This window comes from Callionymus lyra, chromosome 18 (genome assembly GCF_982586985.1).
Source record: "Callionymus lyra chromosome 18, fCalLyr1.hap1.1, whole genome shotgun sequence".
Classification (NCBI taxonomy): domain Eukaryota; kingdom Metazoa; phylum Chordata; class Actinopteri; order Syngnathiformes; family Callionymidae; genus Callionymus; species Callionymus lyra.
The window spans coordinates 21,608,482-21,634,720 of NC_141835.1; the positions used below are offsets into that span (position 1 = coordinate 21,608,482).

At 38.0% G+C, this 26,239-nt stretch overlaps 1 protein-coding gene across 2 annotated transcripts; it reads left to right on the forward strand.

The window, feature by feature from the left end:
- The first annotated feature begins 247 nt into the window (after positions 1-247).
- On the forward strand, positions 248-26,239 carry stac (SH3 and cysteine rich domain). Of its 2 annotated transcripts, XM_087779592.1 has the most exons (12): positions 248-591; positions 2,733-2,765; positions 4,328-4,661; positions 10,883-11,016; positions 14,710-14,791; positions 14,872-14,978; positions 15,524-15,605; positions 15,965-16,032; positions 18,072-18,157; positions 20,374-20,425; positions 21,450-21,587; positions 25,370-26,239. In XM_087779592.1, exons 1-12 carry the CDS (start codon positions 478-480, stop codon positions 25,466-25,468), a joined length of 1,329 nt encoding a protein of 442 aa, XP_087635718.1. In that variant the 5' UTR covers positions 248-477; the 3' UTR covers positions 25,469-26,239. The 2 variants fall into 2 exon arrangements, with proteins under 2 accessions (XP_087635718.1, XP_087635719.1); XM_087779593.1 differs by lacking the exon at positions 2,733-2,765.

Below are 26,239 nucleotides of genomic sequence, written 5' to 3' on the forward strand. Positions count from 1 at the left end.
GACTTCTAAGTCTATTGTCTTCTCATTTTAAGCATGTTCTCTTCATCTCAATCCCCCCTAAAACTCATATCAAAACACATATTTACACTCCTCTCACTTTTCTGTCACACTTGAGTTCCTTTTTTTTTCTTTCAATCATCCCCTCCTCCTTTCTTCCATCCCACTCTCCTCTCTCTCTCCTCCTCTCCTCACACTCCTCCCCTCGTGGAGACCCACAGCGCCGTGTGTTCTTTGAGAAGTCTCGCTCCTCTCAGACGATGAAGCAACTCACGTCGTGGTGACGGGAAACTTTACTCTTTCTTCCACGAAGAGAACAAACTCACTCTCTTCTTCATCATCATCATCATCCTCATCATCTTCATCTTCATCTTCAAGCAGCGGATCTGGTGACTCGGGTCACGGCGACTGTCGTGGAATGGAAACAATGTAAACAGGCAGAAGAGAAGTGTCACAGTAGTTGGGTGAGAAAAAGAGAGGATGATCCCACCGGTCAGCGGGGCTCAGGAAGAAAGTGGGGGCAAGGAAGAGGACCAGGACCAGGATGATTCTCCCAAATCCCCGACGGCGACCGCAGGTCAACAGGAAACGAAGGTTTGTAGTTTTTAACTTATTTACTGTTGCAATATGACGACGATAACACGCGAAGAAACATCGTATATAGTGATACTTCTAGACAGCTGTGTTTTAGTGAAGCTACACAACTTTAAAAATTCAACAGCGGTTTAAAAATGAAAGGTAACGTTCCTTTAAAACTAACCCCTTTTAGCATGTTAATAGCAAACCATGCTAGTGTCAGAAACATGTCGTAAAACTTGTACTTGGAATATCAGCTCACACATATACTAGTCATATTAAGTTAACAAAGTATAAAGTGGTAGCTTGTGAGCGTTTACAAATGCCATCATACAATAAAACAATATATATATATATATATTTTTTATACTTATTTTCTTAACGTGTCTGCCTGGTGTTCAAGTGTGTCCCAGCTATTTAGGGCAATAGGATGAGGATATCCAGGACAGTTTACCGCTCCATCAAATGGCACATAAAGAGTAGACAGATAACCTCTCACACAGACCTCTATAAAATAGATCTGTATGTCTTGGGATTGTGAAAGGAAAGCCATGTTAAAGGCAATACAAATCATCTTTTATATATTTTAAATTATACTATTACAGCAACTATAACATTTCTAAAAAAAAAAACGTTTGCTTTCGTCCCTTATACGTTTATTTTTTAATTAACATCTCCTTATTTCATTCTAGTTGGTCGTATTTTCATAATAAACAATACAATCGGCAATATTTTTAGATATTCTTCCAATAATAAGAGCACATTTATTTACTGATGTTACCCTAAATGTACCAACCAGGTTGTTAAATTATTTAGTGAGTACAATGTTCTGCTGACGTAGTATTATATTTGTACAGTTAAATCAAAAACATGTCACTTGCAAAGTGAAAAAGCGATAAAATACATATGTTTATGTTTAAACTTCATTTAAACATTTCCAAATTGCAAGATTATAATATGTTTATTGTTCCTACATTCAGAAAATTACCCTTTATTTAGCAAAATAATCAATTACTTAAAGTGAAAACCAGTGAGCTTTTTCAGATTTTGTTAATAGACGGACAGATAAAAAGACCAATATTAGTTACATTACTGGTAAACACTTTGGCATTCAAATAATATATCAGGGGTCATATTCAAGTCGTTCACTTTTCCTAGTTCATCATCAGTGTCAACATCTCTTTATAATACTATTATATTGTGAAGAGTAGTCTCACATAGTAATCGGTCAAAACTCCCATAAAAGTGTGCTATTAGTTATGGACGGAAGTAGGTTGTGTGACAGAAATCCAAACCTGCCGACGGCGTTTCGTGGTCTATGTAGGTCACATCACATGTTGCTCAGACTACTGAAATGCCTAAAGTCATATTGAACACATTGTTTTAGAGAATGCAATCGACAAAATGTCCTTTATAAATCAGATAATGTAGTAGTTAAATAGTTACGTTTTGGCTTTAACAATTGTAAACTTTGAATACATTTTATGTTTTGTATACATCATACATTTACAAACCTTCAGCTTTGAACTATATACAATTTTTAAATTGCACAATTGTATTATTTTAAGCCAGAATCAAATATCTTCTGTATTCAACAATTATTCATTGAAATCAAACAGTTTCAACTAAACAGTTCTTATTATTTCTGCCCCCTTTTTACACTTAGCAGAATATTTACTTTATAATTAATTTGTTATTTTGATTATTTATTAACAATTTCCCGAATTTTGAATTCATCAATTTATCTTTATCTTATATATGATAATTTATTCATATCATTTGAGCATTTTATTTGCCTTGTTCATAATATGTGTCAATTACAAATAATAGGTATCAGTTTATTTTCTAATTCATGACCTTTGAAGAATTTTATATTTCTCTGGAGTATTCTTGGAGTTGTAGTGTCAAATACATTTCTTTGGAAAGCTTCACACTGGTTCGATTTTCCATTTCATTGGTACAGTACTGCACATTTTTACTCTTCTTACTGAAGTGTTCATCTGCCTCATGGTCAATGGAAATTCCCTTATTTATCTTCATGATTTAAATGTTCTATATTTGGATTTACTATATAAACGTATACATTTAAAACATTTATTTCTACAATCACATGCTGCACATTAAGTGAAGTCATGTTTGTGTTTTATTCCTTTTTCAAGAACACAGTGAGGCCTGAACATCACAAGCGAAAGGTGAGGCTTTAAGTTGTTTGAAGGTCACTCTCGATAGTTTCCATGCATGAAAAAAACAAAACAAAACATTGCTAAACACATTCAAGCAATAATAACGATTTGTAGCCCATATAAGATTTAAGGTGTTAAGTGCTGTCCATTACATCCTTCACCATGCCTGCTTTATTTCTGAGCACACCTTAGACATAGCAGAGTCAAAACACTTTTACTTAAGAGTCTACTAAATCATTTTAAGGAACACAGGTTTGAACATTAGCAATTCAGTAGTAAGTCATTTTGAATCTGTTATAGGGGTCTAGCATCAGGCAAGTGGTAACAATCATAGACAGCTTGTGTGTGTGTTACTATTAAGGGTGTCAAGAAAGAGTTAGTGAGTAGCTCTGAGGTCTTAAAGACTTGTAAGATACCAATGTTTGCCTTTTTGAGTTGGCCATAAACTCTAAGTGCTTTCTCTGAAGTGCATTGCAGTGGATGAAGGACTGTCTGGATGTACACATTAGGGCAATATATCAGCATATATTGCGTTTATCAGTATTAGGAATGTATTTAATCATTAATATAAATCCCCTTTAAACCCTGGGTATTTTTGTCTGCTCCTTCATTGCATTATGGGACTTGTCTTAGAAATTGGTGGGGTAGCTAATGCGTCCATGTTGTCTGGATTCTCTCCCAGCTACTTGGGGCAAGAGGGTAGGGTGCCCTCAGAGGCAATGAACCACCTATTCAGAGGCAAATATTGAGCAACAATCATTGGTACACACACCGTCATCTGCAATTTTTTTTCGATAACAGTCGATAACATTGCTGTGTTTTGGGCTGTAAAAGGAAACTAGAATGTCGAAAGTACACTCTTTAATGGAGAACATACAACCCCAACACAAATAGGGTTCACCATTTGTGTTGGGGTTGAAACCAGGTTCACTCAAAAAGTTGTCACGTTCCTTTAATCCGAGTGCTGGCCATAAAAAGCAAGTTTTACACGACAAGTATGTAAAATGTAAGTTCTACAATTGTCGATGTCTCACTGTTTTTCAGTCATCTTTTGTTTGTTGGAACAGATTCTACTGACAATTTAACTAGTCCCAGGATTTCAGAGATCACTTAAAAACGTGAAACTCAATCATAAATATAATGCAAAGGACTCATCCCAACCCCATGCTGCTGCTCTGACAGGAACTTGTGAGAGGAAGGAAATGGCCAGCTCACAGTTTAATGAGATGTTGGAGTGAAGGGATATTAATAGTGCAGAAGACTGGCCCTAATGACAATGATTGAGTCTTTGCTCCTAAATGGCAACACAGCGTGTGAAAAATAGTGTTGATGTGATCCATCGCTCAGACCCGGGAATCACATTAGCTTCCAGGTGGGACGCAGCGGGTTTTACAATGTGCAGTAATAAGTTGCCTCAAGCAGACGTCATAAATCTTCCACCTTTATTAAGAGGAAATGCCAGGGTGTTGTCCTGGAGTGTGCAGGATTGTATCGGCTATTAAGTTTGAACTTTTAAGGGTTTCAAATTCATCTTCCAATTTGCTGATTTTTTTAAAATCATTTCTTTCCAGCTCCAGAGACTCAAACGCTCCCTTTCCTTCAAGACTAAAAGCATCCGCAGCAAAAGTGCCGACAACTTCTTCCGAAGCGGAAACGACCCCAAAACAGAGTTGCTCTCAGATGTTAGCAGCAGCACGGGTCACCTCTGCAACATCGGAATGGCGCCACCACATAGCACGAACCACCCCATTCCTCCGGTGCCGCCTGCCATTCCCTCCGCTCCCCCGCCGACGTCACGGCCCCAGTCACGCAACCCCATGCAGGTGGACTCGGCCGGACACTGCTTCATGGAACACATCTTCAAGAAGCCCACCTTCTGTGACGTCTGCAATCACATGATCGTAGGTAGGAAGAAACACTTGTCAAACTTGATAAAAAGTTCTACTCCTTCATCCAATTACATATTAATCAGGCGATTATGCGTAACCTTTTTAAAATGCAACCTTTCCAGATAAATATTTATTAAAACATCAACTTTTAAAATATTTTGGAATTCAACCAGAAATAACCTTTATTTGTAATTAAAACTGATAAAATGTCTCCAGGTTCCAAGAAACATTTTCAAGCTAATTATTCATGCACCAGCTTAAACCTAGTTTTGTGGTTAAGGAAACACAAGTGTTTGCAGAGTCGTTTTACTTTGTCTCAAATCGCATACTTGCGTACTTTAACTTAGTATTTTTAGTGCATAAGTGCGTCTCAATTCTTAGTATGCAAAATGTAGTGCTCCATGCACACTAAATTGGTGTACTAAAATGCCCACAAAACTGAGTATGGATCGATGGAGACTTTCTACCCTAAACAGCTGCCTTCTTAGTGACGTCATATATATACAGGTATATATATGCATATACTTACAGGTGCGTTTTTAGCCAGCAGTAGGAGGATGACACATCTGATACCGGCGTAAATATCTCGGGAATATTTTGTTTCTCATATTTCTTGATCCAATAAAACGTGTCAGCGATAGCAATCCAACATCTGGTTGCAATCATCGTTAAATAGTAGTAGAAGAAGAAGCTGTCGCGTCATTTCCGGTTAGTGCATAGCGGCATTGTTTGATTTGAGACGTAGTATCTGTCGAGAATTTGCGTACTAGTTAGTACGTACACTATCCTGATGTATACTAGCCGCCAGTGCACTAAGAGAATTATGCGGATATTTAGATGATTCATTTTGAAGATCTTTTACCAATTTGTTGGTACGGATTGTAGAGAATGTGCAGAACAATGCTTGCTACAATGCACCACATGGCCCAAACACTAAAGGATGCTACTTTTCCCACACACTTCGCTTATACAACGGTGCAGCTAATCTAAAGATTTATTCTGGTTAACAGCCTGCTCGTGCGCTGTGGCAGGCAGACATATGGAAGAGAAAATGTGTGGAGGACGATGATAGTTGCACCAGAAGATGGAACTTTATAGTTTAAGGTGATTGATTTGGCTGTTAAAGTTGCTTGTGAACTTGAAGACGGAAGCATGACTCGATTGAGAAAGCAGATATCTAGCTGAACCAACTACTTACTACAAAGCAACCCTTAAAATAGCCTTTAATTATAACTTGAATTTTTTGCCCATCAATAAAAAACACATTTTCTAACTTCTCCAAAGTTTTTGGGTTTTTTTTATGGGTCATTTTCTCTCCAAAAGTACATTCTACCTATTCTGATTCATGTCTCCTGACCAGTGAGGCGTGTCCACTGTGTCGAGCAGGAAATGAAAATATAAATAGAGGTGCTCGTTCTTCCCCCTGTGAAGAAAAATATTCTGCCCTCTACTTTTTCTTTTTTGGTGCTGAGACATGAGTACAGGTGTGTGTACAAACATCCACTAAGAGATGTGTTCTTGAAAGGAAAGACCAATTCTAAAGGACTGGCCTGCTGCTATTATTCACTTATGACTGGGAGAATAGCAGCATGAGTACCCATCTAAATACATATTTTCAACTTCTTGTTTTCATAAAAGCAAACAGCTTAATTTAATATTTAGTCCAAAGGTCAGCTTGTTCCAAACCATTCCAGCAATTTAAGTAATGAAATAGTAATATTATACTTTGGTCATTGTTAAAAGTATTCAGTGTGCACTACTTTGGATAGGATTTAAGATTTTAAGGGATTTGTGTCAGTTTAGTCACTGGAATGCCATAGAATTTTAACACAGAATTGATGCGTTTTGAATGGTCCATAGTCCCTTATCTCCATCATCTCCAGAATAAGTGTCAAGTAAATGAATACAAACATGACAAATAAAGAGGCGGGCTGGAGATATTAAACACCCACTTGTTCCTACAAGCATCTACTTAATTGCATAACAATCTGCAAAAATCGAATGTGTCATGAACAAGTGACAAGTGACAAGTTATCATTGTGACAGTGATGAGTTCCATAGTCAACATATTTCTGTTCATATTACAGCATTATCTGCTGAATGAAATACAGAATAATCAACATCAGTTTTGACCAAGTGTTCTTTTGTGTTGCATTTTCTTTTTCATTAATTTTTTTTAAACTATGTACAGCTACGATCGCTGCCACTTCATTTTCTCATCATCAAGGAGAAATGGTTTCACATGGTGAATTATTTAAAGTGCTTTATTTATTCAGCATTGCATATGTTTTGATTCAGAGCGCAGATGTTATCGCTCAGAGCCGCAAATCTAATTTGTTCCTCTTCTATTTAAGACTGCAGGTTGATGCTGAGATATTGATCCCGAGCCTTTGCTGCAAATTGCTCATTAAATAAACATCTGCATAAAGAAATGGAGGGTATACAAGGTCCAAAAGCCAGGGAAATATAATTTATACTGGTTTGTAAGTAGTACATTTTATGAGATTGTGACAAATGCTAACTTTGAGCTAATATGTATTCATTAAACGGCCAAGGAATCGTAACCTGATTGTCAAGCACCTCTAGGATGTCAATACAGTCAGTTAGCTACTCGAGAGCTGTCTTCAGTATGTGCACAAACTTAGTAATAGTGTCTTTTGTCTATGATAAAGATTAGCAACACGTGAAGCATCATACTTTCTGTCCCAAATGGCTGGTGAGCTCGATTTGAGGTCATAAGAAAGCAAAGAACTCCCCTTAAGATTAATTTCTGATGTTGACCCACTTCTGACAATAACCTTCGAGGAGCTAAAAGCTAGTAGACCGACAAACCCTCTTCCTGGCAAACAAATGTGATCTGGACAACATGCCTGACTTAGCATTCCAGATCATACAGATCTTCCGTGTGGACTGATGCCTACCTTTGGGACTTTTTCCATTCCGCTCTATGACAGTTTGGTCTGTTGTTTTTCTGCCATTCCCAGACCTCAGAAACACATTTTGCCAATATTTTTTGAATGGAAAACCCAAATTCAAAACCTTGAATAATACATTGAAAGTCCAGACACCGGGTTATTTTGAACCTGTGCTGGCGATTAATAAAACATGTAGTTAAATAACATAACATCATAAACATCCATTATCTACCAAGCTTGTTCCCTTATGGGGGTCGTGGCGGGGCGGGAGCCTATCCCATGTTCTTTGGGCAAATACAAGGGACACCCTGGACAAGACACCAGTCTGTCGCAGGAAACATAAAGTCAGACAACCGTTCACACAACACACTCATACCTACGGACAATTTCCCCAAGTTCCCTATCAACCTCTGTAAGTTTGTGGACTGTGGGAGGAAACTGGGGTGCCCGGATTAAACCCACGCAACATGGGGAGAACATACAAACTCCACACAGAAAGGTCACAAGTTGGCTCCCTCCGGACCTGGAAGCAAGCCGGCAACCTTCGTGCTGTGACTGCCCCACCCTGCGGTTACATAAATTAGATTATAGTAAAGTACTCAGTGGTGTCTTTAAAGTTCCAGGAAGATAAAACAAACCAGACAAGATCCTTCATCACTTAAAAAGGAAAAAAATATATAAACAACTATGTTCAATCCATATTCAATCGTACATTGTGCCTTTTCTAAACCTTCATTTGTTAAATACAAAACCATAATAAATCACTAAAATTAATGTTTCTTTAAAGTCTGTTTACCCTGCTCCACATGTGAGCATGTGAGCACCCCTTGAGCCTCAGAAAAGTTCCCCATAATTATTTACATTGGTACTACCAAATTTAACACTTACTATTTCCATTTCCAACTAGTTAAGAGATGCAATATTCATCTATTAAACAGCTATTGAAATAGATGGTCCTCTTCAACATGTTTTCATGCAGGCATGAACAGATGAGCAGCTCTGCAGGACGGCAGCACCTTCCTAATTTATCTGTCAAACTCTGCACGACTCTTACCAGTCTTGGACTTAATTCTCAAGGCTAATGTAAATCTATGAGGAAGAGCAATTAGTGCAGCCAGTGTTGTGATGGAGTTCAGAAAAAGGCAGTTGCAGATTATTTACATTGAAAATCAGGAGGTGGGGATTTAACAAAGTTGGATTAAAGGATCAATGTGTCAAGAAGGACACATGAGAGAGAGGATGTGGGCAGGGATGCATTGTGTGGGAAAGACGGACAGAAGATTGTGAAAAGTGACCTCCGGATTAACAAATACACATCCTAGATTAGGAATCTTGTATATAAATCACAAATCAAATAAACACAAATCAACATTCAAACATTCAAGTTTATTTAGTAGAAGATGAACATTGTCGTGTTGACATTGAACCATGTTTGATAGTTTAAAGTTGGATTTAAATTGTCCAGTCTCTATTTTACCTAATGAGAGGCAAAAACCTCATTAAACGTCCTGACCCGATTAGGTTGGAAACCGGATCACTTTGTTGCTCTATGTTGTGATCGCTGATTGACAAGGGGTTGAAGCCAAGATCACATTTCTCCCTGTTTCCGTCTCAGTGTAACAAAGTGTGTCATTGATGCTCAGCCAAGCAACACAAGACCTCTTAATGAGAATTACAGATCCAGCTGCCCATCCATTTGTGACGATCAGGTTCCTGCTCACGTCAAGAAGAAGGCAGCGATTCCAGACTCGTTTGAGGAGGATCAGTTGTGATCTGATGTGTTCTTGGTTTCACTTTAACTCTGTTTGCTCTGCTCAAACTGAACCACAGACTATGTTTATCGAGACTTAGAAGAGCTGAAACTTAGATTTGTGACATCTTACATGTATTTGGACTCCTACAGAGGACAATCAATGATGCCTTTCCATGTCAATATTTTCACACGCACGCCCTCACAGAGGGGGTCAAAGCTCGGCACGTGATTATGGATTAATCAATAAAGAGCCAGAGGTGCAACTCTGCCAGACTGCTACATAACAGCACTCTTGTTTGCGTCAGCCAGTCATCTCTTTTTCAGCTTAATCAGGGTTGACATATCGCCATTATCTAAACTTATTTTCGGTCGTCACTGATAAAACGATGTCTCCGCAGTAGGCAAATTAATTTATTCTCGAACTTAAAGATGGCTTTGAGCAGCATTAGCAGTACGCTCGCAAGAATTAAAATCCTTTGCCAGAATTAAAAAAAATAAATAAAAGAAAATTTGTTAACCCTGCTGCCACTGCTCTACACTGTATTGTTTTGATTGTTTAAGCGCTTTGTGACCCTGGTCTAGAAAAGCACTCTACCAATATGACTTACTTACTGTTCCCTCTTCTTTCTTGTTCTCCCGAACCCACATCTTCTTCTCTCTTCATCCCCCTGTATCTCCAATTCCTCACAGTAAAAATGATTATGGTGATTTGCAAGTTATTTGACCTTATGTGTGCGGCGCAAATTGCTTCACAGGGATGAACTTTTCCTCAAGCATTCACAGAGTGGTCTGATCCTTGTACATCAGATTGTTGCTTTTGTACGGACAGAAGAGCTTCACTGTAGTGTAACTTCCCAAGTGTGTGTGTTTGTGTGTTTGCATTCCTCTGATAAATATGCCCTTATTTTGATACATTTTTTAAACATCACCATAGACAGTAATAACTGAAGTACACAGCATTGCGCAGGGATTTCAATTAGCTACAAAACTTAAAAAAAAAAAATTTAAATGTAAAATGCTAAGGCCATGTAATTTAGTTTTAAATATTTAATGGTCAATTGCATGGACCTAAAAGGGCGTTAGCTGCATTTTCGGCCAATTGCCACAGAATCCGAAAAACGTCACAGAAAGTTGCAAAGGACTAGGAGAAAACATTGGAAGACTTGTGACTTTTAAAAGTCTGGAACTTGGTTAATATTTGAGCTATAGGGCTCTTCCTGTTTAGTTGCCTATTCAAACTTATAATAGCGGAGCTTTTAAGGGAGTAGTTAGTGCATGACTGTTGTGGATGAATAAGGCCAAGAAACGTAAAATCAGGCTTCGTCGACGTAGAGCCATTCATTTCTTTGAGTTTGAGCCGCATTTCCAGCCCAAGAAGAACCCTGTAGGACCCATGTGAGAGGGTAACCAAGCTGACTCAAGTGCCCTTAAAAGATAAAGATAATGTTTCTTATCTGGAATATTTAGAATTCCATAGTGATAAAGATGGGTTGATATCATAACTGCCCTTCTCTTCTGTTCCTGGTCGGACAAAACCAACACTTTTTTTCTGATCTGTTTGCGTTACAGGTACCACAGCCAAACACGTGGTCTTCCTGGCAGGGAACACAGCAAAACATGGTCTGCGTTGCAAGGCCTGTAAAATGAGCCTCCATCACAAATGTGAGAACGGAGTGGGACAGCAGCGTTGCATGGGGAAGCTGGTAAGAGCCGTCGACTTCAGATGAAATCACTCCATCAATCGGTTTTCTCAACTTGAGTGAGGAAACTGCCAGGGTCAATGTCACAACAACTCAAACTGGCACCCCGTCTTCACCCGGGCCATTTGAGTGTTTCACACCAGAACATGCTGATTCAGACTCCTCACACTCCGATGTGTGAGTGTGCTAGTACATCTGTGACAAATATCCGTCCTCGTCATCACCCTCACAATAGTTATATCATCCCTTGTCAGTCTGTGTGTTACATAATCATAATGAAACAAACCATTTACAAAACACAATTTGCTGACCCCTCCCCACCTCCCACTGCTGGCAATTAAAAAAGGTAACAGAAGGCATATCCAGCGCTGCCACCTGGATTCCATTAGCTTGTTGGTATGAGCAAGAAACAATTAACTGAACTGTTCTGACTGAGCTTTTTTTGATACAATTACTTTGTTCTCTAATCCTTCAAATCTATCAATTTGCAGAGACTAAGTAAGTGTAAGTAGTTGCCGCTTTTTACATGATCACAATGTATTTAACTATTTATAATTAATGATGCATTATTTGCACTGAAAGTTAATTTACACATATACAATATATACAAGGACTTTTATGAATAAACATTCATAAAAATAGTTATTATCAAGAAAACATGGAGAGTTTTTAGTTATCAGCTCTTATATCGAACCTTCATTATAATAGTTAGTGGTAGCAGACATTCAAATTAACAACACATTTAAGAATTTCAATTCTCAGTAGAAAATATGTTGGAGAAATGAAATGCAATTTTATAATTCTAGGAAGTTGCATCAATCCTATTAAGGTGTTCCTAACTGGGAAAACATGTAAAAAAACAAACAAATAAAAAAACATATAACTAACTAGAAATGTTAATATTGATTTTAAAGAAAGAGTTGTTGACGAGCTTCACATGGAATATTGAATGATCAAGTTACAGTGAGATTTATCTGCATTAAGATTAGAAAATGGGCAAGCATGTGCGATGTGATGGAAGAGAGGGAGTGAGAAGAGTGGACTGAGCAAAGTAACTATGGACTTAATGGAGTAAAGAGCTGAGGACAATGACACCCACCATTTTTCTACATTTGCATTTGCGTCATTTCTCTGCTAAGGTCCATCCATCTAAAGGTTTAAATCAGTGTGATTGTGAGTCTGCAACAGTCTTGATTATATGTGATGATTTTTCGATGATGATTTTTTGAGGGTTAAGACATTAATATTAATGGGTAAAAAAGTAGTGGAGATCTCTTGATTAAAATAAAATACGTCATTCATTTGGTGTAAAATTCACTTCCTGTTGTTGGATCCACAAGAGGCCTGAAGGCAGATCCTAGGGAAACGATCCGGGTGGAAAATGGAGTCCAGAGGTCAGGGATAAAAAGTTTTCCCAGTGGAGAACAAATCTAAATTCATCATGCTATACTTGGACAGTGATGCTTGTTGGCTTTGGATCTCAAGTAAATAATGAATTAAGCATATCAGCATTTTTCTATTTGCAGGGTTTTAGTAGTTTTCCTGTGTAACCCTTTTTTTTCTTTTCTAAAAATTTTAAGTAATACACACATTCTAGCACTTTATACACATAATGTCTCTTCAAACGTGAGGGATTTACATTTGTCAGTCTGGTATACATAATGTATGATCAGGTATATTAGATTTGACACCTCTATAAACATTCTAAGTCACAGTCATTGAGCCATATTGATCACCACATCTGCTGCCGAGGAACGTGGAGTAAAATGATTCATGACATTACTCACCATAAACGGCTCATTAGTCAGCTAATGTGAGCATTTGTTATCATTGACACACTTTCATTCCTTTACACACCCATTATACATTCTCCAATTTTTAAAATCAACCATGCATACATTACCTACAATACAAAGTTTACCACAACTTCGTTCAAGTTCAACTTTTTTTCAGGTATATGTTATCCACAAGGTTAAATTGTAGTTGGCAATTGTTCAACGACCAGCTGGCAAAAGTGCAGCTATATGGGTGCAACAAAATCCACAGAGGTTTCTGTTTGCTAATCAATAAAAGGAGGATCTTGCGAAGATTGCCAGCTTGTCTTTCTGTCGGCAAAACGTTAATGATTGGCCACGGCAAAGCCGTTTAAATGATTTGCGCTATTTTTCTATACCCTATACACTTACGCACCTATTATTGATCGCATTGCAATATAAGTAAAAAGCTAAAATTAAAATGCATGGCAGTCTTTTCTCTATCATTTTCCATGATCCTTAGATAGTGACCTGGACTCATCTTTGATATATATTTTTAAGTGTCTATCCGTCTGTCAGTAATGTCACTAAAAAAACGGATTTTAATGAAATTTAGAAGAAACGTTGATCATGATTTCGTCTTTGATTTTGAAGTCGTCCTCTTAAAAATGCAGTTGGTCATACATCATGATGTTGCTCCGTTTACTTAATAATATTGCCAAACAAGATTATGGTTTAAATTAAACATTCTGACGTTACTCTTGTGGAGGTGTTCTCCCCTAGAAGCCCTAAATCAGTTAAGTACCTACATGTTAATTGTGAAACAAAATAAATATTTATGTAAACATGGTGAGAGTTACTTCTGCCTTTAGGGGTTTTTGAAATGTGTGCATTAAGCAGCAATTATTAGTTTTATTATTAGTTGTTAATGTACAAAACGTAAGTTTTAGGGGTGAGTTTGAAATTTCCGTGAGTCCTTGAATGCAACTCGTGTTTTTGTGACCAATCAGAGGAGAGTGGCCGTGGTTGGTGGACGAGACTTCTTCTCAGCCAAAACAGCGCATTTTAAGTGGGCGGGGCTTAAGCGTATTTTCTAATATATATATCTTTATTAATTGACAGTTTTGTGCAAAAGTAAAAAGTATAATAGAGGTAACACTTAAATCAGCACATTAGGTGCCCTTTAAGCACACGTTTAACCACCATCATCATCATCCATCATTTATTTTGAGATTATGATTTCATTGTTTAATTTTGGTCTCCCTGAAGGAAATTCAAGATTCGCATTATGCGTAAAATAATTGAGATATAAATGTTTTGTTTTCCTACCCAATATAGAAATGTATCGCCATATGAAGCAGATTTAAAATCACCGTACAAAGAGAAGGGAGGGGTTGCATCATAGAGTTAATATCAGATTGTGAAGAACAATTCAGATCTGATTAGCAAAGCAGATTTCTCTCATTTGAATTCATGATAAATGCAATCTGTAACAGCAGGTTGTTTGTCTTCAAAGACAGACAAGATAAATGGTGTTTTTTTTTCAATCACACTCCTTAATTAGGGGATAGAAAATAAATTAAAGACAGTATTGAATTCAGGCTTGTCCGTCATCCATCTTCTATATTTAATATAATTCTTCAAGGAGCCGGTGAGTGCAGGTTTCACAGGAAGTGTCTGACGTCAGATAGTAAACACCAACATCTGTGTTCCAGTCCATTTCCACTCTGGCACTTTGGCTATTTTTATCGCCTGTTGTTTGCTGAAATCTGAGGATGGTTAGTACAAAAGCTTCTTCCTTTATGCTTTGGATTAAATGTGAGGGCTATTATAAAGTGTCTTTCAATTTCGACAGTCTTCATAGATATACCTTTAAAGGCCAAATGTATTTATTTATCACGTAACAAAAGCTTTGTCCTATCTTTTTTCTTGATCTCTGCAGCCTAAAGGTTTTCGTCGATACTACAGCTCCCCTTTGCTGATCCAGGAACAATATGGTTGCATCAAGGAGGTTATGCCTATTGGTAAAAAGCCCAAATGAAAAACCTCCTAATTTCTTATGATTCCATGTTAATGCATTTTTTTTTCTTACGGTCCTGCTCAGCTTGTGGCAACAAAGTAGACCCTGTTTATGAGGCCCTGAGATTTGGGACGTCACTAGCACAGAAGGCGAAGAGGCCCAGTGGTTCTGAGTCTCCTCACAGAAACTCGGTAAGAAACTTCACCTTAATTCTTTGATGTCTATATGCTCTTTTTTTTATCATGAATTGATTCAAAATTCACCCATATATCTTATTTCAGTGTGTGTGGTGAATATTGTCCCTGCAGTGCGTCCCCCCCAAAAACAGCCTCCCGCTTCTGTAAACACAGATATGCTGCTGAGATTCTTCATGCAGATACTGACGGTTCAAAGGAATACACACTACCAATAAAGGCAGTCTGGTGCGAGGAATCTTAAAGGGAGATGCTGAACGCTCATGTGATCACTCTTAAGATGAATTGCGCTGATAGGAGAGCTGCACTAGCCTGCCCGCCTCCATCTGTGTCCAACAGTTGCTCACATCAGCGTCCATGTAACATATCCTGTGACGTCAGCTGGATGTCGAGTTGTCCTGAGCAGCTGTTTGGTCATGAATGTGTGTCAGCGTGGCCTCGCTCAGAGAATAGGGGCTCAGTGGGGAGTAATGGTTATTTAGAACGATGCAACACATCTACTATTTCCTCTTCTATAAATTTGCTTTGCTTGTCACTTGCAGACCAGTGACTTGGACAATGTTCCGGAGGAAGTGGTTCCTCATTGCAGTGGGCAGGGGCTGTCGATAAAACACAGTGATGATGGTGAGCGTCTGGGATATTGCGTATTTAACCTGTTTTAACTCTGCTGTAGAAGTTTGAGGTCATATATGACGAAAAGAGCAATATAATAAAAATGTATTATTGTTATTATTTCACCTTAGCATATAAAAACATCTTATATGGAGGACAAAGAACCTGCCAAAAATAATTTTACTTACCCGCCATATAAGCCCTTCTTTATTCTTTACCACAGACAACGTGCAGTCATTTAGGACAACATCTGTTTGTTATGTTTTAAGGGGGTCGGCGTTGTTTTTTTAGGTGGACCTTAATATTTAAATTGTCATAAAGTATTTCTAGTTTCTGGAGCAGTCTTTATTTTAATTGTATTTTTTTTTCAGTATTCACAGTTTTCGAGAACGGGACAGAGCATTTCCTCATGACTGAAGGAAAAGGTGACGATTATCAGGTAAGAGATAAATATGTGCTTTTGCAAGTACCGACTAAAGTTCTTGTCGAACTTTGTGTTTTTAAAATAATAATATAATAATAAATGTATTCTTGGGCTTTTCAAATGAAGGTGACATGTAAGATTTGAAAATGCAGCAGCATCTAATCTACACTCACCGTGGTAAAAAAAAAGAAAAAATCACTTAATCGATGTTTTGATGGTTATTTTAAAAGCGTTAGTTCACCCGAAATTCGGATTTCACTACTTTTCTACTCAAAGAAATCCGATTAAATGTGTTCCCTTCAACATCAATTTTACTCTTACAGTAAGTGTCTGTATAGATGTTGAAACAAAGTCTCTGTTCAATTCAATTCAATTCAATTTTATTTAAAGTGTCTTATCATAACAAAGTTATCTCAAGACACTATACTGTGTATACTGTACTATACTTTGTTCCTTATCTTAATCTACCTTGATTTTGAGACAACTATCCAGCAGGCCACATAAAATGTCTTGTACGACCAGATTTTCCCCCCTAGCCATGGGTTTGAGACATGATCTAATGGATTCATCTTTTGATAAAATCCCATCACACTGCACACCATGAAACATGTACACAAACATGTGCAATGGTCAGCCCTAGATCTGTAACTGACGAGAGCAGAAACTGGAGCAGACCTCGAATGCAACAAAACTCAGGGGAAAAAAACACTAACTCAGGCCGAGGTGACAAAATGAAATAAAAGTCTAACTCAGATCAAGATGTGAAAACAGTGATCGAGTGGAGCAGATAGCTGGTGTGTGTGGGGAGTCTGAGGTAAAGGGATCCTGTTGAAACGGGATCAACAGGAGCATGTCTTCACTGTATAACCACAAGTGACACTCTAGGTGTGCAAGATACTTGTTGGAATCCAGAGGAGGGGGAGGGGAAGATAAAGCAGTACAACCTAGTCAAAATAAAACATGTTTCGGCTCTTTAAGAAGGCGTGTATTCAACAGAAAATATATGCAACAGAGGTATTTTTGGTCCCTCATAATGCTCTGTAGACTTTTAAGGTGTGGTAGGTGGTCTTGAAAAACATTTTGCGCAAGCTAATTCAAAATTTAAGCCCCTTTCTTCAGACTCTCCACCACCTGCTACACCTTAAGAGCAGGTAATCTTTGCATCTATAAACAGCGGATAGAAGTGAGAGGAAAGGATGGGCAATTGGTTTTCAAGTTTGATGGACATATCACCAACCAAAAGTTTTGAGGGCTTGGGTTAGAATAATTGGATGATTTTTTTAAAGTGCTATGTGTTCCACATGTGAAGGGGATTTAAAAAAAATTCCAGGCTAAATACATAATTAACTTTATACTGTATGAGGTTTAATTCAAAAAGCCTCAGAATAGAAACATGTTGACTGGGAGTTGATCCCTCCGACAGGTTCAGGGGAGCAGGTGGTGTTTTGCGGCTACATCTTACCAGACAGAGGCCACCGATCGTTTGTAACACGACTGGTTCAATTGGTTCAATTCTGACAAACAGACAGAGGCTTTGATGGGTAATAGAAGGAGGAAAACTTCTCATCTCAAGAGCCTTTTCACTTCCAAAAACAATCTGCTCTCTTTCTGCCCCACTTTAATGGCATTGATATTTGGACATTAAATATTAAGAAGGTGTGGGAGCATCTTTGAAGGAGTTTCAAGGACATAGCACGATGAATTCCTACCAGTATATCCGTGTTGCAACAGTGCACGAGAGTTACTTGAGGTGTTGGTGACACCAGACTGGCGGAAACACCTCCCTGCTTCTTGATCTCACACCTTTTTTCTCCTCCTCCACCCACAACACTTTCCCGCTTCCCCGAGTGTTTGTGAAAGTCTTTGGCAGGTGCCGTCGCTCCCACTCGCGTTGATGGCGGTCACAGAGGAACAGCTTGATATTAGCTGCTCCTCAGTGGACCGGAGTTTATTCAACGAAAAGAAGTCGCAACAGACGGAGAAGAGACAATAGAAAACGCGTTTGTGTGTGTTGTCGTGTTTTAAAGTCTGTGCTTTTCTGCATTTGTTTGCAGCTGGAGCAGAGAGACTCTTTTAAGCTCAACACCTACGTGGCCTTGTACAATTTCACCCCTCAGCAGAGCCACGACCTGGAGATGAGGTCAGTGAGCTAGTGAGCATTTTGCTGCTCGTCTTTATTAAAAAATATATATATTGATTCATAAATTGTGCATCATCAGGTTGTTATATACAATCAACTCTAAATTGTTGCAATGCATGATGGGACTATGTCACAAGGTGGCAGTGTACTTCAATTTATACACAACAATTTAAACTTTTGACTATTTGCTCATCTCATTCAAACCACTCAGAAATCCCCGAATACTATAGAGTCCAATAACCATATATATATTTATATATACATATATATATACATTGTTAATATAAAAGTTGCATGAAAAGCCAATAATCAAAGAAAAACCCCAGAAAAGCACTGAGATACATCTTCCAAGACTCATTTCTCATCAGTTATAGAAACTTTCATAAAAGGCGTATCCATTTTAGTGATGGAATTGTATGACACGTTTTATTTTTGCTATTTATTTTTGACATGAGCATACAGGTAAACGAGGAAACCTTCAAACCCTTCATTACTCCAGATTGATTTTCAACACACCAACAAAACCTAATCCCTTCTAAAAATCTGTTCAATAACAGAAGCAGACAGAAATGAGTTTGCAAAACTGTACAAAAATACAAAACAAAGTGCTACATTACGACATGGCTGTCAAAAACTTTATCAATCAATCAACATTAATTAAAGTTTGACAGCTGTTACTGATGGTGATGTTTTGCTTCATGTTGTACCTGAAGGCACCAGACTCATGTATAACGTCAGTGCTTTGTTTCTTTCGAGTTCAAATCTGTTTTAAATGCTAGAGAAGATGCTTAGGATGGTAAACCTAAACTTTATATTTGAATGAGCTGCGTCTACACGTCTTTATTCGTCAAATCTAAAATGGATCCCAAGTTTGCCTTCTTTAATGTCATCGATGACATGTAGTCTTTCCTCCTCACAGGGACTCGTGCCTTTTCACCATTTCAGACACGTTGTTTAGTAGAAAAACTGTGTCATCACAGCAGCTGCAGACAATTTGGTGTGTCGAAATGCCAAAACCATCATCGTCTATTGATGCAAGAATATTGGCTTGACTGTTAGTGGAATTTGTTGTTTAGGCTCCTAAATCTGTATTTCAAGCAGGCATTTTTACTCTGTTAAATTTAAATAAAAAAAACATGCTACTTTCCATGTTATATTATTATTAATTGATATTCATTCTTAAATAAAAAAAATAAAAAAGGAATAGTACTATTCAATTATTAAGAATAATGTGAGCATAATATTGACTCAGTTTGATTTAAAACATGAAGTCAGAATGTATTGATCCAGATCCTCGTCAGGCCTGTGAAGAACGACCTCATCAGTTCTTTGCTCACTTTTTTTTTCTTTTTATAAATCCACATAAGAATGTTCAGGAGTTGAAATATGTCTCATCCATCTTCAAACTTCACTTTCTTAAACGTCTGCTTCCTCCATTTCCTGTGATTGATTGTATAGAATCTTTAAAAAAAACCTCGTTCATCAAGAGCAGCCCATTTGGTCCTGACTGAGAACACACAGAGACACACACACTGATGTCTATGAGACTTTTATCGATCACTGTGAACTCCATCTTTTCAGACTCCTTTGAAACTACTTTCTATAAGTTCTAAGGCTTTTATTCATTCGTCTATAATAAAATAAATGAAAATGAAAATAAAAAAAATTTGTGATTCATCTCACTAATGATGTGATGATGGTTGAACTTTTTCAGAATTTTGAATCTGTTACAAGTTTCGTTTTTTAATTTGAAACATTATATAATTATATTGTCAAATGGGTGTTGGTTGACTTCAAATAATTACTAGTATTAATTACTAGTGGGAAAAGTATGTAGATGTGGATGAGTAATTAAGTTAATTATAAAGGATCTTTATCCATCCAAAATGAAAAAAACAAACATTTTCTCTACAAGCGCCAAATTAAACTTACAATGCATCTATTTCCTTCAGTTTTATCATGGAATTAAATGAATATTTTTCTAAATAGAACATTTTGAATCGATGCTGAGGGAAAACATAAAGAACAGTTAAATTATTTGACAATACTTAAATAATTTGTCTTTTTTTTTAATTTGAAGGTTAATGGTGTCCTTGAGATTTATTTCATTCTTCTGGTCATATGCAGACAATTAAATGGTTAAGAGCATATCATTGGGGAACTTGATAGAACATGATATAAATGTAAATATTTATTTCTAAATTTGGTGCTTACAGAGCAGGAGACAGAATTCTACTGGCAGACGACTCTAATGAGGACTGGTGGAAGGTAAGAAGTCACTTTCAAACTGAACTGAACTGAGATCCTGAAGTATTCATGCATTGTTTGCTACACACTTTGTTGTTCACGACAAGCTGAATGCCCCTCGGTGGGGAAAGATGAATCGCACAGATGTTGTTGTTGAAAATAACAGCAGAGTCACGTCCACCCCAGGACACAAACACGCGGATGATAAATCACGACTCAAACTGAAAAACCATGCGCTCACGCAGGAAGCCTGCTGCTGCCAGGGCCAGAATGAACGTATCAAGAATTTTAACTTGTTGTTCTTGACAGGCTGTACAGAAACAGCTGTCGCGTTTACTTATTCAGCAGCTTCATGCACACATGTCGAACTCCTGCTGCAACAGATGAGGAGACAAGTTCAACATTAGTCCAGCAAGTAAACTAATCTCCATTAACTCAAGTTTTAGTTTAGTCCAGACCTGGGCTAAGTGCAGCACAGGGGCCACGTGTGGCCCTTAGACTGTATTTATGCAGCCATCATGATGTCAAAGTCGAACTGATCTGTGTAGAACATGTAGAAAATGTTTCCAAAATGAATAGTTCAGAACTTATTGTTTTACTTGTAATGGTATCAACTCTAAATACTTTTTTGTCCTCTTATAAATAATAAACAAAGATAACACAAATTGTAGTTAACAAGTTATAAAGTTATTGTCTTACTGTTGTTGTTTTATGTTATTATGTTATATTAGTTTATATTTATTATTTGACACCATCAGGGACCCCAAAAGTCAGTCAAGGAGGCCACACTGTGTGTAGGTTTAGATTAAGTGTCCTGCAAAATTGTAAAACTGTGTAGGAAACGGTCCTGATAACGATCATTTAAAGATCAATGGACTCACATTATAATTAAATTATGTTCACACTAATTAACCTGATAATGACAAACTTGATACACAAGGATCATTTTAAACTCTTCCATAAACATTTTAACTTCAAACTAATTTGACTTATTATTCACTCCGGTGCTAACCCAGGTGTCTAACAGCAGCCGATTTCATTTCAGGGCCTGATCGAGGACAGGATCGGGTTCTTTCCAGCAGCCTTTGCTCATCAGGTTGGGCCCGGAGACCAAGTGTTCAGGTGTCACCGGACGTTCATCGGCTGTAAGGAACAAGGCCAGATCACTCTGAAGGAGGGACAGGTATGAGGGGAAATCCTGAAGAGACCACGCTCATTATTCCTCCATCAAGATTCAAGATTTTTATTTTGTCCCTGTGGGGCAATTGGTTTTGCAGCAGTTAAGACAAACACAGTGATGCACAACCATACAACAAAGATCAATAAAATAAAATAAAACATAAAAGCATATATTAAAATACTGTGGGATGGGCTAGATGAGTTGGTGGGTCTGCCTGTAATGTGTGGAGTTAAGTAGCGAGATGGAAGAGGCGATGAATGAGTGTTTGACGCGGGTTGGTTTTGGCTGTTGGTTGTCTGCTGGGTGAAGTGCGTGAGTACTATCTGACATGATGGATTTTAATTTCCTTATTACCTGGGTGTTGTAACGATCGCTGTTGGGAACCTTTAATTTCCCTTCTCGTGGTTGTGATTCTGATGAGGGATTTTTTGTGTTTGAGGATAGTGGATGAAAACCAGCAGATAAATGAAAACGTTAAAAACATTAAAGATTTTTAAAACATACTCATAAGAGAACGGTCAACCTTGAATTTTGCAAGCTTCCTCAGGCAAAACAGTCGCTGCTGGCATTTCTTGATTATGATGCCAGTGTTCTGCTAAGGTATGATGTTAAACTGTGTCTTCTGTGAATATAACAGTCGTTTGTGTACATGATATACAGGAGAGGTGAGAGAAGGCAGCCTTGTGCGGATCTGGTAGAAGACCTTGACGGTGTGGATTGGTGCTCGCTGACTCGTACTCTCTGTGACCTGTCAGTGAGGAAATCCAAGATCCACCCTGTGGTGTTACAGTCCAGGTTCAAATGTTCTCTGAGCTTTTTCCCCAGCAGAAGTGTTTGGATGGCGTGGTTCTTGTTTCCTTCGAGGTGCTGATGAATCAGGTTAAGGAGTGTAATGGTGGCATCCTGCACCCCCCTATGGCTGAGATGGCTGCAATCCAGACAGCCTTGCAGTGCTAGTCTGGACTCCTCTGTCCAGACTTTTACATTTCTGGTGGTCACCTTCTCTCTCGGCAGGTGCAATGTGTGGGAATCAGATGAATGCAGTTATGATCCGCTGTGCTTAAAGTTTAATGGATATATTCACTCCTTTAATCTAATGTCTTACCTTGTCTGGTGGGACAGGTGACATATTTGTAAAAGTTCCTGATGGTTTTGTTCAGACGGCAGTGATTCAAGTCGCCCATAATTCAATTGGGAGCGTCAGGGCACAAGTATCAGATTCGATGCAGAGCTATCAAATAAGTCATGTGACCATTCTCTTAACTTCTGTCTTTCACAACAATCCACTTATTTATTAAAGGTGTAAAGAAGTTATTTCACTTATGAATTTTGGCATTTTTGAGTATTTTTTTCACTCTGACCTTGCACTCAGCTCATCATTTTCCATTCCCACACAGTGATGAGGCTCCCTGTGGAATAACTAAGCTGCAGTTTTCTGTAGCGACAAGAGATCTAAATCTAAGAAGGGAAAGAAGCTTAAAACTGAGACCAGCAGTTTAAAATCATCCCTTATATTTACGACAGAAGATGAGTTACTTAGCCCTACGTTTATTTTATCTATAAAATGTGATTCTTTAATGATACTTGAAATATCATTGAAAGCAATGAGTGACAGTAGGTGGCAGTAGTGTTCTCGCACAGGAAAAGTTTGTGCAAGCAGACTGACCTCAGTAATTTCAGGCCTGTTTCTAAGCTCCTTTTCTTGTCCAAGATCTTGGAGAAGGTGGTGTCTGAGCTGCTGTCTTTGTTTCTGGATCAGAGCGACATCCATGAGAAGTTTCAGTCTGGCTTCCGCAAACATCACTCTATGGACACAGCTTTACTGAAAGTGTCCAGTGACACCATGATGTCAGCTGATTCGGGTCAATACACTGTTCTGGTTCTCTTGGATCTGTCCTCAGCCTTTGACACAGTTGATCAGCAGATCCTGCTGAGAAGACTGAGGGTTGAAGTGGGACTGTCTGGGTCTGTGTTAGAATGGTTCTTGTCATACCTTTCTGGGCGCAGTTTCAGTGTAAGTGCCAATCAAACGAGGTCGGAATCAGCTGATCTGTTGTGTGGAGTCCCTCATGGTTCTGTTCTGGGTCCTTTATTGTTTTTGCTGTACTTGATTCCCCTCGGTTAAATCATTCAGAGATTTCCTGATGTTTCTTACCACAACTTTGCTGATGACATGCAGCTCTACTGCTCTTTGGATCCAACTGAGCCCCAGAGGCTGAACAGTTTAGTCAATTGTTTGCTAGAAATCAAACAATGGCTGAGTGAAAACACTTTGCAGCTAAATGTGGACAAAACTGAAACTCTGGTGATTGCTCCTGATGATAAGATTCCTGGGTTGAGTCAGTACTTGAGTAACTTAGGTCAGTCTGTCAAACTGAGCCTGAGAAACCTGGGTGTTGTATTGGACAAAGACATCTGTCTAGTCTCTAGTTCAGCACTGCAGAAAACTTCCTTCAACTGAGAAAAATCTCTAAACTTATGTTGTCACAACATGATCTGGAGCTTGTAATCGATGCGTTTGTGTCTTCTCGCCTGGACTATTGTAACAGTCTGTTTTCATGTCTTAACAAGAAGGAACTGTCTCGCCTACAGTTGATACAGAACTCGGGTGCAGCGAGAATTCTGACCCGCTCAAGTAGAAGAACTCACATTTCTCCGATCCTTAAAACTCTTCACTGGCTGCCAGTTTCTTTCAGGATCAACTTTAAAATTCTGGTTCTTACTTTCAGAGCTATTCATGGTCAGGCTCCTCCTTACATCAGTGATCTGATCCAGCCTTACACCCCAGCTCAGGCTCTGAGGTCTGTGGATCAGAATCTACTGATGGTTCCTCGCACACGGTTCAGGACCAGAGGAGAGAAATCCTTCCAGGCTGTTGCTCCTAAGCTTTAGAACGATCTTCCTCTCTCTCTGTGTTTGATGGATCTACTGACTCCTTCAAGAAACATCTGAAGACACTTTTATTCGTGCAGGCTTTTCCCTGATTCTCTAAGACTCTAAAGAAGTGTTATCTTGACCTTTTAAGCATATATTTTATTGTTTTGTTTTTTTAAGTGCTTTGTGACCCTGGTCTAGAAAAGCGCTCTACAAATATTTCTTACTTATAGATCACTGTCTGCCTACAAAGGGACAAATGCTAAAGATTTTCTGGATTCAGATGATTATTTAAAAATTCACCAAAACCAGTTCATCTTTTCCTTGTATCATTTTATGTTCCATGAAAATCTTTTTTTTTCTCATGGACAGAGAAATAAATTGAATTTACAAATTTAATCATGTTTTTGTATTTAATTATCAATGAACATTTTGATTATAATTTAAGGAATTTGCTTTAACTTTTGTACTTAACTTGGCTTTTCACATTCTACAATTGGCATTTATGTTTTTGTTGTTGAACCTTTAAGTAGCAAAAGAACGATGTTCTTAGAGCCAATTTATCAAAATTTATTGAATACCTTTCTTTAAAGGGCAACTAATGTGTTGATTTGAGAGTCTCTTAAATAGATCTGGCTTGCAAATCATCTTGCTGTATTACCATAGTTTTGATATGGTTTAGAGTTCAAATAAAATGTAAAATAAAATAATTCTATTTTTTACGATTAACATGCACATTGATGGCGTTTCATTTTTAATTTTGCAATTAAACTTCCGGCTGCAGTCATTCTGTCCTCAGCTAAATGATCATTGAAATCCCAAGTTAATCTGTAATATTTTCACTCATTACAATCCAAGAAAAGAGTGCAGTGTCTTCACCTGTCAGAGCTCTTCTTTGCTTCTGTCTCCAGATCTGTGTGAGCAGCGAGGGCGAGTGCAGCGGCTTCATCAGAGTGGCGAGTGGGAGGAAGAGAGGCTTTGTGCCGTGTGAAGTCCTGGAAATACTCTGAGGAGAATGTGAAAGCAGGACACACGATCACTGGATTTATTCCTCGTACTGAGCCATTTTGGTCCTCAAGAACCAGAAGACATTTTTATGTTAAAGCAGACGAGCGTGTCCTGCAGGATGACTAGTTTTGATCCAAGAACCAACAAAATACACACTTTTAATGTAACACTTAGCTCAGTGATTGTCGAGGACCTGGCAGCAGGAGTCTGGTCTGCTGCTATCAGTCATATCATATTGGCTATCAGTTTGATCAAAGTGGTGAACAAGGGTTGTGACCTTTTTGTTTTGATCCAAATGACAACTTCAAATTGCAATACAATTTAAAAAAACACTCAGATTTGTTCTTTGACTGATGGATACTGTCCACTGCAGACCAGGGCTGACGCAAAAGAAAAGTGTTCCAGCAGCCTTTGGTTGAGAGAGCTATGCTAAGCTAAAAACCTTCCCAGATGCTAACAAGCACCGCCATTTGAAAAACTTGTAGTCTTAAATACATTGATTGATGATTTAGATCAAGTTTTGAAATCAGAAACATGACAACAGTAAATGTTTGTTAATATTATTGATGATTATTGATTATTGTCACCACTAACAATAAAATGGTCTGTTAAAGTAAAACATCTTGTTTTATTTATCATCATTGCTCTTTTAGGTTTCCTTATTTTCCTCTGGACAGTAGACAGAAATGAATGATCGTGTTTGTCTCCGATAATAATGAATGTCAATATATTGTAAAAAGTGTATTTAAGATTAAACTCCTTTATTAAAATAA